This window comes from Gopherus evgoodei, chromosome 19 (genome assembly GCF_007399415.2).
Source record: "Gopherus evgoodei ecotype Sinaloan lineage chromosome 19, rGopEvg1_v1.p, whole genome shotgun sequence".
Lineage (NCBI taxonomy): Eukaryota > Metazoa > Chordata > Testudines > Testudinidae > Gopherus > Gopherus evgoodei.
The window spans coordinates 8,407,715-8,424,881 of NC_044340.1; the positions used below are offsets into that span (position 1 = coordinate 8,407,715).

At 42.4% G+C, this 17,167-nt stretch overlaps 1 protein-coding gene across 7 annotated transcripts in view; it reads right to left on the minus strand.

The window, feature by feature from the left end:
- The window catches only part of ARHGAP32 (Rho GTPase activating protein 32), a 409,701-nt gene that overhangs the window by 109,736 nt on the left and 282,798 nt on the right, over positions 1-17,167 (minus strand). For all 7 annotated transcript variants that reach the window (XM_030538283.1, XM_030538282.1, XM_030538279.1 and 4 more), the window contains 3 exons: positions 6,321-6,458; positions 3,552-3,644; positions 1,691-1,813 (listed from right to left, as the gene is read on the minus strand). In XM_030538283.1, coding sequence (XP_030394143.1) covers positions 1,691-1,813; positions 3,552-3,644; positions 6,321-6,458 — 354 coding nt within the window. The remainder of the gene's footprint in view (positions 1-1,690; positions 1,814-3,551; positions 3,645-6,320; positions 6,459-17,167) is intronic.

Here is a 17,167-nt window from a genome sequence, read left to right on the forward strand (position 1 = left end):
CCCTCCCAAAGTCAAGAACTGCACTCAATTCTCCTGACCTGACAAAGACAAAAAGACATTCTCCTCTAAATCAGGAAGCTAACAAAGTAATACGGCAGTGTCATGTTACTGCAGCAGGATGGGAAGAGACCAAAGGGGACAAGGTGGCCGAGGAGACTTTCTGAAGCTTTCCTCATTCCTTTCGGACCCGTTCTCGAAAAGAACAAATACAAAACCAGAGAAATGGCTTGCACTGATGCTTCAATGGCGGCAAATGACACTGGCGGAACTCATTCTAGATGCTTATACTAGTTTGGTGGGAGGGTGACTTGTGTCCCGCAGCATGTGATACTTTTTTCTGACATTGAGTAAATTCTGCACTGGACACTATAATAAATGATAAGGTAGCTCCCATATGTTTTTCATCACTAGATCTCAAAATGCTTCACAAAGAGATATGCATCATTACTCCTATTTTACAGGTGGAGAAACTGAAGCCCAGAGCGGTGAAGTGACTTGCCCAAGGTCACTCAGCAGGTTAATGGCAGAGCTGGGAATAGAATTTGGGTCTCCTGAGTCCCCACCCACTGCTCTATCCATGAGGCAGCACTACCACCCCAGAAACTTGAGACGCCAGAAACTAGCCAAATTTCTTAACTATTCAGAAACAAACAAACAAAAAAGGTTGGCTTGGGAATTAGCTTCTTTAAAATGTTTATTAGACAATAAAAATCTTTTTAATATCGCAAGGGAGCATGGTCTCCTGGTTTAGGGGTCAGAACACAACACTGGGAGACTGGAGATCTGTAGTCTAATCCCAGCTCCACTTTGCTCACTATGTGAATCTGGCCAAGCTGCAAATGTGCTGTGCCTCAGTTTCCCATCTGCAAAATGAGACTAGTAACAAAAACTTACCTTCCTCGATAGTTGTTGCCAAGCTAAATTATTGGCTTGTACAGGTCTTTGAGACTGACAAACAGATTGTGCCATATTAGTGAAAACCATTTTACTGCTATTATTAATACTGAAACACTGCCAAATAGTCTATGCCCTAAATTGTATAAACTGTAACTTAAGAGGGATATAATCTATTTAATTTGCATCCTTCTGTTTGTTTATAGTAGTGAGTGCTGAGTAGTGAATCTGAATACATCCCCCAACACTCCTTAAATTTCTGTATTACCTGCAAAGTGGCATGACTAAAGCTGCAATCAGAGAAACACCTTGGGGGCAGGGACTGTGTTGCCCTTTATATTTGTGTGCAATGCTCTCAAAGCTCCAACCATCATAACAGCGCATACAAGCAAACTGTCACCACATACTTGCACAGCTCAATGGGCGGCAGAGACAATGGAGATTTTTTCAAGCAATCAACATCTACAATTGGGGCTCAATTTTCAGAAAGGCTCAGCACCCAACAGCCCCACTGGGAAACATCTGGCTGGATTTTCAAAAGGGTGCAGAGCCCAACATACACCCAACATGCCAAGCTCTTTTGAAACCCTGTCCCCTTATTTTGCATTCTCTCTCTCACACACACACACACACACACACACACACACACACACACACACACACACACACACACACACACACACACACACACACACACACACACACACACACACACACACACACACACACACACTACCAGATGCATTTCCTCTTCTACATTTGACAATGAGGAATGTATGTTCCTCTAATTATTTACCTCAAAGGACAGTTCATCTGCTGCCTGAGCAATGTATCTCTTAATAACATGGGCAGCCGCAATGGCAGGCACGTTAATGGATGATTCTTCATGGACTAGCAGGTGATTCCCCTTGTTATCAATCTGCAACAAAGAGCAGGGTAGATTGTGAGGCAGCTGAGGACATGTGGCTCTGTGAATAAACTTGACTGGTGCTCATGCGTGGCAGGGATTTCAAGCTGATTCACAAAGACAGCACAGTTTAGGGGCCCCCTGAAGAGAACAGTGTGGAGGGACAATGTAGGGCACAGAATACATAGAAATGAAGAGGAAGGACAGTTAATAAATTAAGTTTCAGAAGGTCACATCACTCCTTCCCAACCATTCATTGAGGATGAAGTCTTTGTGCATTTTTGTACAGAACACTAACATGACAATGAATGTGTACGCCTCCCCCCACTCTGTCATGACATTGTACTCGTTTTCTTCGAGTACTTAGAAAAATAACGGAATGATGACAAAAATGCTTTACAAGCAGGGAATTTAATCACAAGAGGGATAACGAGGATAAAAAAGCTACAGAGAAAATATAAAATCTAGGCTACTCCTCTGCCAGTTTCTATAATATCTGAACTTCCAGTAAGAAATTATGGTTCCGCTGGTTTTTTTCCCCCCACTGCTACACTTCCCAGTCAGTTTTTAAAACTCAGATTATTGTTCCCATCTGGAAAGCCATCTGAAAGGCAATTTTGTAAGAGTGTCAGTTAATTTGAAAGGTTGTTCAAGAGAACTCAAGTTTTATTAGAGCACTTTCACTAATGCACATAATTGTTGAGTTGTAACCTTAATTTCCAGTAAATTCTCCAGTTTCATTCACCTCTAAAAGTCACTGATCATTTCTCCTTTTGTGCTGAAAATCTGCCACACCTCATCTTAACCTAAAGGGTTTTTTTGCTTGAAAAATCCACGCACTCAGATTATTACAAGCATTTAAAATTTAGCTACATGAACATGCTAGCTGGTGCATTTCTCAAGATTTGTGATGTCTAACAACAGTTCTTCCTGTGTGATACAGTAACGTCACCAGGGAAGATCGACATACACCCCTACTCCTCTTGACTGTTGACAAAAGAGAGCAGGTCATCTTGATTGCTTAATCCCATTCTTTCCTCCTCCCTCTATCCACTAAGGCTGGTGGTTTAAGTATGAGTGCTCGAGGTGGCACAAAACAATTAACAGAGAAAGCAGTGCTACAGCTGTAATTCATAGTACATAAACAGGACTGCTGAGCGCACAATGCAAACTCTGTTGAGCCATTTAACAGCAGAGATGGCAAGGCAGAGTAGATAATATTGGCTGTTTCGATGCAGCTGTCTTCAAAAAATATAGAGCCAAAAATAGCAAAGTAGGTATCAACTTCCGCTCCTTTTAAAGAGCAATATGTACCCACTGAAATGAGTGCAGGAAGAGGTGTGTGCATCTAGTGCAGCCTATGACCTGGAGTCTCAGTCCACTGCTGAACTTGTCTTATCTAGGTAGCACATTGACCCTATCACTGTATCACCTGAGTTGCTACCTTCTATTACTTTGTAATCAAACAATGTAAGACTGTCCTGTCTTTCAGCTGACAAAATCCAAATAGGAGGAAAAAATCCCTAATCCTTAACATTGGGGTCTGATTCTCCCCTGCGCTGTGTAGTCCTTGCCACTTGTGCAAAGTGGGTGTAAAATATTACCGGGATGTGATTCCACAAAGTTGGACTACACAGCTTCTCTCCACTCACTGTGCACAGGCATAAGGACTACGCAAGAGGCAGGCTGTGGAGATTACGCAAGAGGGAGGCGGTGGACATGAAAAGTAGTGTTGTGCACTGCACCCTACCTCCATCCATGTGAGGGCAGGCCCACAGTTGATCTTGTTGCCTGCGATGGCTGAGAGCCGTGACAGGTAAGCCATCAGCATCTGGGTGACAAGCTGCAGAGGAAAAGAAAGAACGAGTATAATTATTCTGTTGATATACAAAAGTGGAGCCCCGTTCTCCAAGCTGGCATAGTTGTTGGCAAATTCACTGGTGAGGGAGAAATGGGCAGTTTGGGGTTCCTAATACAATGGGATTCTAAGGTTTGGAGAAGGAGAGAAATCAGTGCAAATATTGTTCCAGGAATTACACATTTCTATATATGTAAGATGAGAAAGGTTTCTCAGTGAAGGCTAATTGCAAACGCCAAAATATTTTAAGCCCTGAAGCCCTCTGTTTGCTATGCATTTCACATCCAAACAGATTATTTCAATTATGACAATCCAACACATCTGAGAACCATTGAGTAAAACAAAACAGAGGCTGCCATTTCCCCACAGATGTAAAGTGCTTTGGAACGTGGCAAGCCAGAGTGGTGAAACATTCATTTTTCAAACAATAAATGAGAGCTTTAAAAACATCCTTAGGACTGTCCCTTACGCCAGCGTAAAATGACTTTCACCAAAGAAGTGCTAGTTGGGTCACTTTCTATCTATCTAATCTATGGAGATAGTATTAAGAAGTTCCATGATGGCCTGGAATCTCCAAGACCAAATAAAACACTGTTGACATAAAACATCTGTTTTAGCTGTTTAATTCGAAATAAAAATAAATCAGAAAGAATGAGAGACATCAGACATCTGCAAAACCACATTCTGAGGTGTGGCAGTATGTCAGATGTCACAGCATCTCCTGTGAACATAGATACTTTGTATCCAACCTCATGCTATAAAACCTACAATAGGTGTGTTGGAAAGACAGTGATCCAAAAACAAATCTCAGAACCTTGATCCCACTGAAACTAATGTCAACACTCCACCAGTGTCAATGGGACAACAATTTGGCTCTGTATCCCCACGCTGTCAGATAACAGTCCTGGGTCCTGCTGGCTGCACCCAATGGTCCCTTCTAAATCTGCATGGAGCCCCAATGAAGTCAAAAGGGCTCTATGTGGGAGCAGGGGTCTAACCAGTATGGAGCATTTTGCAGGACTATTCATCACAAATAGTAGATCCTCAAATCCTTCCTCACGCCAGGCTCTTATGGACTCCAAATTGCTACCAAGAGTATTTTTACAGACTGGTCTTGAAATATGTGGTTTCTGAGCCCTTTTTACTGTAATTTCCACAATATTTTACATGAGGCAAGCTTGCACCAGGCAGAGTGTAATTCCCACCTCCTCTCCCCAATGCCTACATTAACCTCCCAATGCTGGGAATTACTTTAAAAAATGTACAAATTCCACTGCCAGCAACTGATGCAGAAAATAATGAGTCTTGAAAGGCCAGTGGAGCCAATGCCTACAGGATGAGAATGCCACAAAATTAACCTTGGAGCATGTTATTCTACTTATTTATTGTTTAATTGCTCCATTCCCATGTCACATGGAGGAGATTATTATTTTTACGCTGTCTTCAGCAATATCTTGCATCCAATACAAAACCAACCAACCAGTGTAGGTTCCCTGATGAGATATTGGGTGAAATCCTAGACTCGCTGAATGCACTGTCAAAACCTCACCACTGACTCCAATGGAGCAATGATTTCACCCATTGTCCCCCCTTTCTCCACCCTCTTCCCATTTGGTTTTAAAGGGGTATAGATCCAGATTTACAGATAGAATAGACTTTGCTTTATATGCCTGAAATGGCTTTGAGTTTTCTTATTTCCCCCCTTTTTCAGTCACAGGGCTTAAGGGTAGGCAACACTGGCCTCTTGACTCTGATAGTCAGGATTTTTCTGCACTCATGCCTTCGCAACGGGACATGTGCTTGCAGCCATCAGGCCTAAGGGAAAGTGACCTGTGAAATGAAGCAATAGGCATTGTCCACCACTGTAATGCATGTTCTTCACACAGACACTGAGGTTTAACAGAGATGTTTGATTATGCTTTTGTTTGATTCAAATAACCTCCTGCAAACTACACATATTATTTTTCTCTCCCAATCTTCCAGAGTGATGCACTTGCTTCCTCCAAGCAGATGATTTTGGACACAAATAAACACTTGAAATGATAAACAAAGACTGAGCATGAGGTTGGAAATCTGAAGAGGAATACTATCCGCTTTGCATAGAAGACCAGGGTAGAAGTATTCTATCCAACCAGATGTCAGTTCCAAGGAGTTTTTACAGGTAACTAGCACATATATTTTATTTTTATAAAACCCAAAGCAATTTGTGGTTTACAGATATAAATTTACTATCCCAAATACTATTTCCGCCTTTAAAACATTACAGCCCTTTAACCACTCAATATTCCTAGAAATCATCACTACTAAAGTCAGCAAATATCCATGTAATTGAAAATGTTTCCAAAGATACAGTAAAATTCTGATCTAAGTAATTAAGAGTACAGAATAGATTAAAAGTCTGATTTTCCTTTCTTTGCATTCTCCATAACCATTCTGCATTTAGCAATGCAGTAATTTATACTAATTTGCAAAGCACTTTGCTAAGGTGAGGAGGAATGTGCTGTTCCAATTACTTTTCTAATCAACTCCCAAAATCTAATCCAGAATCCAAAAACTTCTGCTTTTTAAAAGCTGTGAAGAAAACCCAAACCATCCTCTGTTCATTTGTAGTAGTTCTGAGTCTGATCAGACCTTAATCTGCTAACAGGGTTCACATTTTACCTCTGGACTGTCCTTCAGGGCATCGGAGCGAGGTAGCTCTGAGAGCTGAGAGAAACGCCGATCATAGATACATAGGTGGAGATGTTTATCGAGTACTCTGAAATCTTCATAACTGCGCTTCACAATCCAGCTCTTGCCCTGCATACAGAGAGAAAAGCACCAAATCAGACCACTTTGATCAGGAGCATACAATGACAATCCTAGCAGAAGCAAAGGGAGGTACTGCTTTCTTTGCTACCGGTCTTCCCTTATGCAATACGTGGGTGTAAATAAAGGGTGCCCAGTTATTTTTATTTTAAGCTTTAGCAAAGAACAGTTTAAAAACAGAGTGAAACAAGTTCACCTCTGGTATTATTCCTCCAACTTCAGTGCACACAAAATCTACGCCAATGGGAGGGGTTCTCTCATTGATGTAGGTAATCTACCTCTCTGAGAGGCAGTAGCTAGGTTGACAGAGGAATTCTTATGTCAACCTAGCCTGTCTACATGGGATCTTAGGGTCAGTTTAAGTATGCTGGTCAAAGGTGTGGATTTTTCACTCCCCTGATGTAGTCAAACCAACCTAATTACCTAGTGTAGATCAGGCGAGTAATGTTATACCAGGACTAAATTTGCCTTATTAACTCTAACAGACCTACATAAAACCCATTTGTTCCCTCTGCCTACCTAACAAGGTTTTCATACTGTGCCCACCCCTCAGGGGATGTGACTATGTGCCAGTGAAAATGTAAACTACAAGACGCTGTCAAAAATGTTAGAGCTTAGTGGCTGCAGTGGGGCTCTGCAGAGACCCAAGAGTCAACTAGCACAGCTCTGATGGCAGGATTAGGGCCTGTACTATTTGTGGTAGAGTTTACGGGACAGAGCCTCAACTGAAATCAGTGCAGCTAAGATAATTTACATGAGCTGCACATCTGCCCCTAAGTATATCATTTTCCAAGTTTAAAATATTGACAAAATACATTTCATAACCATGCAGTAAATTGGGTAACTGCAGTTCAAAGGGTTAAGTTTTCATTCTGCTGCATCCAGAGACAAGGAAGCAAATGCTACCATAGCAACAAGGTGTAATTTACTTTTGTGAAACCTTCAATAGACAAGTCCCATATTCCAAGTGCTTCATGGCCTATTACAATCAATAACAACTGCAGCACTAATACAGGAGTTTGCAGCTTCAAAGCACTTTATAAAACAATTAATCCTCTCAACACCCTTCTGAGGGAGGTAAGGTTATGTTATCTCCAGTTTACAAACAGGAAAACTGAAGCAAGAACTAAGGACCAACCCAGCTCCCACAATGTCCCATTCCATGTGCAGAGTACACTTCTTTGACCTGCCTTTTCCAATGCAAACAAAAAGCAGCATGGATATATTTATAAAAAAAATTCCCTACAAAACTATACTGCACACGAAATTCTCCCCCAGAGGAGATGAGGAGAAAAAACAACGAACATATGGCAGATGTTATTCCTGTTACTTAACGCATGACTGGAAAGGGCTCACATACGACAGTGATGAAGGCAGTATAAGAATTCCAGAAGAATACAATCACAGAGGAGAAGTGACTTACTCAAGGTCACCACCAGGCTCTTATATAGTGCATTCATCAGCAGATCTCCAAGCGCTTTATTTCATATAATGAGGCAGTGCAGTGCTATTATCCTCATTGCACAGATGGGGGATAGAGGCACAGAGAGGTTAAGTAACTTAGCCGAGGTCACACAGGAAGCTTGTGACAGAGCAGGAAATCGAACCCAGGTCTCCCAAGACCTAGACTAGTATCCTAGGCCCTGAACCAGCAAGCCGCCTATGGGAAAGAGCCAGGGATTAAAACTGGAGACAGATGCATAAGAACAGTCAATACACACAATGGGAAGATATATGATACAGTGGGTGAAGTGGGATTTGAGAATCAATCACCAAAGAAAATCAGAACCTGTCACCTTATTTATTTATGTTTTTAAATCAAAGAGGTAAATTTGTAGATCTGCTGGAATTAAGTGTCCAAAATACGGCCAATGGGCCAAAGACTGCCCATGGAGATCTAGATTCCAGACTGTGGCTTCCTTCCCCTGTAGCACAAAAGGGGCCACCAACGCAGAATACAGACAACTTTATATAAACACCCTTTTGCTCAGACCAAGACAGAGGACAGCATGCAAGGATGTGCAGTCTTCACAGGTCCAGCAGCTCTCTATTTAAAGATTAAGCTGGGTAAAACAAAATGAAAAATCAATAAAAGATACTGAATACTTACTAGTATCATGCCCACCTCTTCAAAGTTTCTTTCTCAAATAAGACAAACATTTTTACATTTATGGCTGTATTTTATCTCAGCCAAAATAAGTGAACTAAGGAGACCTTATTGCCTCAAAACAGCCCATCCTATCCTGACAATTATTAAAATGTTCTCATATACTACTGAGCCAGCTGAGGATAACTGTCCACTTTACAACCTGGGATTTGCCTAATTTTTTCAGTATCATAATTTGCTATTTTTAGCTGTTAAATCCAAATTTTATTTGCCAAGGAAGTGCAGGTATCACTTTTATGGCAGTTAATACAGAGAGGTTCTACAGAAGCCATAAATCCAGCCCCTTAATCTCATCCATAGCACTAGCTATTTTCTGTCTAAATCATTTATGATGTTTAAAGCTCCAGACAACCAATATCGTATTAAAACTCCACTTTTATACCACAAGCATCAGTCAGTATTTCAGAAGCCCAAAGAGGTGGCTCTTTATCTCTCAGCAAGTTAACAACATGACTCTCAGGCCATGTCTACATCTAAAATTTTGCAGCGCTGGTTGTTACAGCTGTATTAGTACAGCTGTATAGGGCCAGCGCTGCAGAGTGGCCACACTTACAGCAACCAGCGCTGCAAGTGGTGTTAGATGTGGCCACACTGCAGCGCTGTTGGGCGGCTTCAAGGGGGGTTCCGGGAACGAGAGAGCAAACCGGGAAAGGAGACCCGCTTCGCCGCGGTTTGCTCTCGCGTTCCCGGAGCCACCCAGCAAACCGCAGGGAAGGAGACCTGCTTGCTCGGGGTTCCGGGAACGAGAGAGCAAACCGGGAAAGGAGACCCGCTTCGCCGCGGTTTGCTCTCGCGTTCCCGGAGCCACCCAGCAAACCGCAGGGAAGGAGACCTGCTTGCTCGGGGTTCCGGGAACGAGAGAGCAAACCGGGAAAGGAGACCCGCTTCGCCGCGGTTTGCTCTCGCGTTCCCGGAGCCACCCAGCAAACCGCAGGGAAGGAGACCTGCTTGCTCGGGGTTCCGGGAACGAGAGAGCAAACTGGGAAAGGAGACCCGCTTCGCCGCGGTTTGCTCTCGCGTTCCCGGAGCCACCCAGCAAACCGCAGGGAAGGAGACCTGCTTGCTCGGGGTTCCGGGAACAAGAGAGCAAACCGGGAAAGGAGACCAGCTTGATTACCAGAGGCTTCCTCCTTCCACGGAGGTCAAGAAAAGCGCTGGTAAGTGTCTACATTGGATTACCAGTGCTGGATCACCAGCGCTGGATCCTCTACACCCGAGACAAAACGGGAGTACGGCCAGTGCTGCAAACAGGGAGTTGCAGCGCTGGTGATGCCCTGCAGATGTGTACACCTTCAAAGTTGCAGCGCTGTAACTCCCTCACCAGCGCTGCAACTTTCTGATGTAGACAAGCCCTCAGTGAGCAACGTCTGGTTAACCTGTTTAAAAAAAAAATAAAATAAAAAAAATTGTTGCACTGCTGTAATTTGTTTCTGTCAGCTGCATTTTAACAGGATATTCCCATAAAGTCCTGAAGGCTACTTGTTCAAAGGACAAGAAGTCATCCCAACATGCCTCACTCCTTGATCATTGTCATTAATGACAATGCCTCCCTGAGATCTTATCCTTAAATACTGGCCTGCTGCAGGTATGCAGTGTCTCTCAGTCGTAATTAAAAGACATGAATTTACAAGACAGGAATTGCTGGGGTCAGCAAACACTACTGTACTGAGCAGTAGTGTGCGCTGAATTGGAAGACAACAAATGAAGAGAACATTTTTTTTTTTAGTGGAACAGATTCTACATCCTGAGAGCAACTAGGCTACTGTTAGTTACTAAATTTAACAGATTAATGTATGGATGGAGTCTACACTCACCAGATTCTCTCTAACCTCAACCTCCATCAGAATAGTGGGCACCCCCCTTTGACAGAACAAGGGTGACTCGGATGTGTAAATACAGAAAGGTTTGCCAGGGTAGTGCTTCACAAACCATCGCCTCAAAAAACATGTTCCAATGTAGTAAGAGCAAATATATCCTTAAACTCTAAGGCTTTGAGCTTGCAAAAACTTACACGTTAATTTTACATATATGAGTAGCTCCAATGAATAATTCTTTGCAGGACTGAGACCTAAATAGTTAATGTTTAAGAAAAAAAAAGTACAGAGGCATGTTTCTTCAGGATGCAGTTTAATTTCACAGGCAGGAAATCTTTGCAGCTGGCTAGCAAGGAACTGAACACCATTTAGGGAGGCTGTGTGCCATTACCGCATCTGATCACATCTCTAGTGGGTGGTCAATACAAATTAAATTAGCTTCCTGGACCATTGTCCCAGGATAAAACAAGTAGTAAGGTATTTGACTTGAGCTCCCAGACAGACTTCTAAAGTTACAGGACAATAGTGAACCAGTGATACTTAATCACATCAAAAATAGCATCACACTCCTCGATACTGACAACAACAACAAAAGAAGTTGTATGTTTTATTCCACGTTGCTTCCAGAATGCCAGAAGGGTGTGCAGAAGTAAATTGTTTTATTCAGCAATTTATTGAAACCATAGAAACGAGAAACAGAAAATAACTATTAATGAAGCCTGATGGTGCCGACTTCATGTTTACCAGGGCTGGTTTTATAGCAAAGCTAAGCAATGTGCTGAAAATACACATTGAAAAGTAAGAGTCACATCTGTTCATTGTAGCTGATCTCCCTAATTTGCTCCTTGATGTCAATTCCTACTCACCTGCGAGTTTCCCCATCGCCTCCTTTTGTTTGTTTCTCATTTTTCACTTTGATTTCTGGCTGACCCAGATTCAGAAAAGCTTCTTTGGTCAGAACATTTAAGCATATGGTTAACTTTAAACACACGCTTGAGTCCGACTGAAGTTAAGGGGACATAGGCATGTGCTTAAGTATTTTCCTGGATCAGGGCCTGTGTCTGCGAATCCAGGGACTGTTCACTTCCAAGGAATCATGCCTGTTCAGAAATTGCAACCTCGCCTTTCCCCACTCACTGCTGTGTGAGATTTATAATACACTCTGCTCCGAGGGCAGGGTAAAATTTCAGGGCATTGCATGAAGCTTATTTCTCACACTTTAGCTCAGTGAGAAGAAATGTCATGCTAAACATGATTATAGATTACTGAACTGATTCTTTTAACATCCACTGTGCCAGAGACTTGAACCTTTCATTAGTGAGACCATTATGCTGTATGAAGTTCATAAGCTGCTATTCATGCTGTACATTTAGAGGGACAAAGATTCATAGCCACTGCCCCCCAAACCAATACTTTTAGCTCCTCGGCTCAATGGCATAAGAGGGATGACAGGTGCCCACAGCCAGAAGAGATTGTGCATAGTCTCATAACCCCAATTCATTTGGTGATATTTCCTCTAAGATGTCAACACACAGCAGAAACTCTCTTTTATTTTCAAGTTAAGAGCACACAATGCTTGAGGGGGCCTTACAGCTGGCTGCATTAGTGATGGAATTACACTGCTGTGTCTCCCTGTTATTGTTTGTCTGGGGGAAAAAGCAAATGAGCTTTTACTTTCTCATATTTGTAAGCCCATTTCACTCCCACCCCACACTAAAGCAGTACTTCAAACCATATGGCTGGTCTCCTCCCCATTGAGGGTCTGATCACTTCTGAGAGCAGCTCTCACAAGCCTGAGGAGAGTTAAATATAGGAATAGTTTTAGTGCTGGTTTAGCTGTCTTCACTTAGAATCTGGCAAGCAGCAGCACTCCCCCATTTGCATTCTAAATTGTCTATAATCAGTTCTGCTTTTGCTGAATGCTAATATGAAGTGAACCACCAAGAAAGAAAACAGGTTGCCCCATTTTCCAGATATGTGAAATATACTGCCAAAAATAAAAGCACCGCCTTTCCACCAGGATTGTTATTTGGGGAAAGGGCTGGTTCGCAACAAACAGTAACACCAATTACACTTGGAACTTTTATAATTTCTTCCAATTTATAAACACAAAACATGGAGATGCCCAACGATTAAAACAGAGACTGGGACTCACCTCCTCCCTATTTATGACCACATGTCAAATCATGTGCTTCCCAGTATGGCAGTCAGGATGGGACTCTTTTTATTCCCATCAGTAAAACTCCAAACCAACCAGATAGGTTGCTACTGAGCCCCAGGATATGTTGTCCCAGAGACTGGACATGCACTCTCCATAGTATCTCCGTGAATTTTTTTGTTTTGTTTTTATAGATGGGGAGATTATTCTTTTTAGGTTCAGATCCTCAGGCATCCTGAATTCCTGATAGAAATCATGAAATTACATGGGCACCCTATGTACAATGTCAATCAACACGGAGATAGAGACGGGAAAACGAGAAAAAAGTAACTGCTAAAACACAGTTGGCTCTGACCCTAGAGTAAGAAAACTGAATAGTTAGGAGCTGGAAAGATGCCACGGGGGTGACTGACAGCTGTCTAGGTTTTAGGGTCTGGATGTTAATCCACCACAACCCTTCCTCCCTTTATTGCAAATCACAGTGGAAAATGGCTTAGAAAATTAGTCAAAACACGGAACAAATCCGATAAAATCCACTACTTATAGTTTATTCAGGAAGTGTTTCCATCTGGTGCTATAGGTGGCTTTATCAAGGTTTAAGTCTGTGTACTGAAATCTCTCAGACGATTTCAGACTCTCTAGTGCAGTACTACAACTTTCTGGAAATTAAACGTAACTGTAAAACTAACACAAAGTGAGTGGAGTTTGACTGAGGCAGATGAAGTAGCTTGTCAGTAAAGTCTATCCTCTGCTCAGAATGGAATATGAAAAGGAGCTTGCTCTCAATTTTGTGGCAAGCCATCCCACGAATTCAGAAAACAGGTAGAAAATTGCTTAATCTAGCATGATTGGCTGGGCACGTTTCCACTGTGCTGCAAAGATGGAGTAAAATTCCACTGTCAGTCTCTGCTTCCCATGTCGGACTTGCCTACAAAGGAATTCCAAAGTGAGTTATGCTAAAGCGAACTAAGGCCATTTTACTTCTGAATGAGACCGTCCACACAGGGGCAAGGGCGCCTTGATGTGCTTTATCTGATGTATTTTAAAATTCGCACCTTCAGTTAATGTAGCTTAACTTTCCTGAGGGCCAGTCTATACTACAAAGTTAGGTTGGCTTAACTACCTTGCACAGGACTACGAAAAATGCCACGCCTTGTGTGACATCATAAAGCTGGTCTAAGCTCCAATGTACATAGCGCTAGGTCAATGGAAGAATTCTCAAAGAGGTGGACTTAGTCCAGTGACAGAAGAACCCCTCCTATCGCTGTAGGAAGTGTCTACACTACAGCAACAGGTGCGTCTCTGCTGTATTTCTAGTCTAGACGCACCCTCAGTGTTCCAATGTAGACATGCCCTTAGAGTCTGCAGCAGCCCCTGAAGGACAGTTTAGAAATAACTTGAATGGCCTCTAGAGAGTCCCATGCGGATACTGGGAGGCTGTGGATGAACAATGGTGAGAGAAACCAATGGGCTTTAAAAAAAAAATCGAATGATGACAAACCTCAAACCTCAGGACTCCATTTGGAGTAGCGCAGGATGGACCAGGGAAGGAAGCTATGGCAAGTCAGAGAAGGGGAATGCTCACGTTACCCAGGCTGTCAGACATGGAAGGGACATAAAACCGACTAACATATTTGTTTGGTGCATCCTGAGTGGTCTTATTACATTATTAAATCTTTAATGTATGAACAACACAGCAAAGTTAATTAATTATAAACAGGCAAATGTGACGATTTTCATACAAAGCACTAACTTCACTTGAACTCTCTCCCCCAAAACACCTCCTCTATTTCTCCTCTGGCCCCTCACAAATCTACTTCCATGCACCGCTTGATTCCAAAGGGGACCAGAAGCAGATACATTGAGAAGATACAATAACTCCTCACTTAACGTTGTAGTTATATTCCTGAAAAATGTGACTTTACGTGAATCCAATTTCCCTGTAAGAATGAATGTAAATGAGAGGGTTAGGTTCCAGGGACATTTTTTTCCCACCAGACAAAAGACTATATTATATACATACATACACGGAGTATAAGTTTTAAACAATTTAATACTGGTACACAGTGATGATGATTGTGAAGATTGGTTGAGGTGGAGGAGTCAGAGGGTGGGATATTTCCCTTACTGCTAAATGATGAACTAGCAATTGGCTTAGCCCTCCAGGGTTAACTTTCTCACTCTGCATGGCAGCAGGAATGGAAGGAGATATGCACACTTCCCTTAAGTACCTGGTCTTGTTAATTAGATCAGCTTGCTGAGACCGCAGCTGCTACAAGCTCCCTCCGTCCTGAGCCCAACTCTATGGAAGATGGGGTAAGCAGGGTGCAGGAACAGGAGTGAGGAAGACACCCTGACATTACCCCTCCTCTTCCTTCCCTCCCCCCAGAACAGCAAGCAGGAGTCTCGGGGAGCAGCTCCAAGGCACGGGGCAAGAGCAGCACAGGGGGAGGGACACAGCTGAACTGCAGGCAGCTGCTGCACAGGGAACTTAGAGGTGACGGGAGCTGATAGAGGGCTGCCGGTCCACCCTGGTTACAAGCCCCCACCAGCTAGATGCAATAGGCTGCTCTTCCTGCAAGCAGTAGACAAAGCAGGCAGCTGCCAAACGACCTTAGAAGGGAGCATTACACAACTTTAAACGAGCATGTTCCCTAATTGATCAGCAACGTAACAATGTTAACAAGGATGACTTTAAGTGAGGAGTTACTGTACTTGGATGACTAGGCTCCCACTATTTCTGGCCCAAATGAAAGCAACAGAAATCTACTGAGGACTGTTCTCTTCTGAGTTCCAACCCATTCTGGAGAAAAACAGGGTCAGATAAGCAGACAGGATGAGTATGCAGAGTTGGGTGTGCTAATCTGAAATGAGCAACTGAACCTTTTGAATGTTCCCTCATCACTCAAAGGAATAAGCTTTGCAAGAAATATCCAGCCACCAGGCGAATGTTCTGTCCAGTGTATTCTGGGGGCAATTATGTTGCCGAGCTGCAAAGGAACAGGAGTATATAAACAGTGAAACATACAAACAATGCATAGCATCTGAAGCTCTGATGCTCAAATGTTGTCTTCTGAATAAGCCTGTTTTGGAAAGGCAGAGACCTAAAGCTCTTGCAATTTGAAATTAGATTTACATCTCTCAACGCTTTAATAAAACTCCCTTCTCGCCTTACGACTTGTAATTTAAATAATCCGATACCAATAATCTCCTTAGTGAAATTATATGGTAAAGCAATGGGTCAGAGAGACATGGGGGAGAAAGGGAAGAGAGAAAGCTGTGGCAGGAGACCGCATTTCTACACATCAGAAAATTAACTCAGAACCCCAATGTGAGCTTGCACCGCACAGGAAATGCTTCAAAGCCACCAACAAGACTGACTGCTAATTAATGGGAATGAAAACCCTACCCATCTAAAGGTATCAAGGCACTGAATGAATGGATAACTACTTATAGATTACTACACACACATTTTTATTACATATATTTAAAACAGACTAATGCATTTACCCTGTCTTTTCTCCTGGACATGTCAGATACTGCAGGAGTAAAGCACTTTTCATAATGTGCTTTACAAAAGGTGAAGTAAGCACCTGTGACGTTATGAGTATAATTTAATATCTCATGAAAAGGTGACAGGGCCAGAAAGAGATAATTAACTCACCTTACCGACTGACCTGACCTGTGGGTGAACCTTAAGAACTGGTTAGCAAGATATGTAAATGAATAGAGCTTTGAAATGCAAGTCTGTATTGTTAGAGGTAGAAGGGGAGGTGTTTGCTCAGGTCTTGTGATGTAAGCAAACAAGTCTTGTCTGTTGCTATAGTTTTAATTCAAAGATCAAAAAAGGAATATTAACATTTAAGATGATACTTGAGTGAAATAGTATTATTGTCTATGTGTCTCTTTGAAGGTTGTGGTAACCTGTATCTGAATTGTTTAATGGATAAATTACTCTGTGCTAATTGCCAGGATGTTTGGGAGAAGGAGTTAAGCCTATTGTTTTCTCAGGCCGAAAGGCTGCTAGAAATGTATAAGCAGTCTGGGACACGATCCTTCTTCATCTCAGATCTGCTTTGGGTTTCAAGAGGGGGAAACCTTAAGCCATAAGGACTGAGATCCCCAGTCACTGACTGGAGCCACCCTGAGTATGGAAATTGGACTATAACATATGGACTGTTTCTAAAAGGACTTCTGGCAACTACAAGCTCACCTCTACTATGTATCTGAACCTCAAGAATTGAATTCAAGTCTATATGTATATTAATCTTTTAATCAACACACTCTCTCTCTTCTTTTCTAATAAATTTTAGCTTAGTTAATAAGAATTGGCTATAGCGTGTATTTTGAGTAAGATCTAAGTTATAATTGAACCTGGGTATGTGGCTGATCCTTTGGGATTGGAAGAACCTTTTCTTTTATATGATGAAGTAAGATTTTCAGGTATCATCATCATATCTGACAGGTGTGTCTGGATGGAGGCCTGAGGCTGGGCACTTTAAGGGAACTGCGTGGTTTAAACTTCTAAGTAACCAGTGAGGTAGTACAGAAGCTGTTTTGT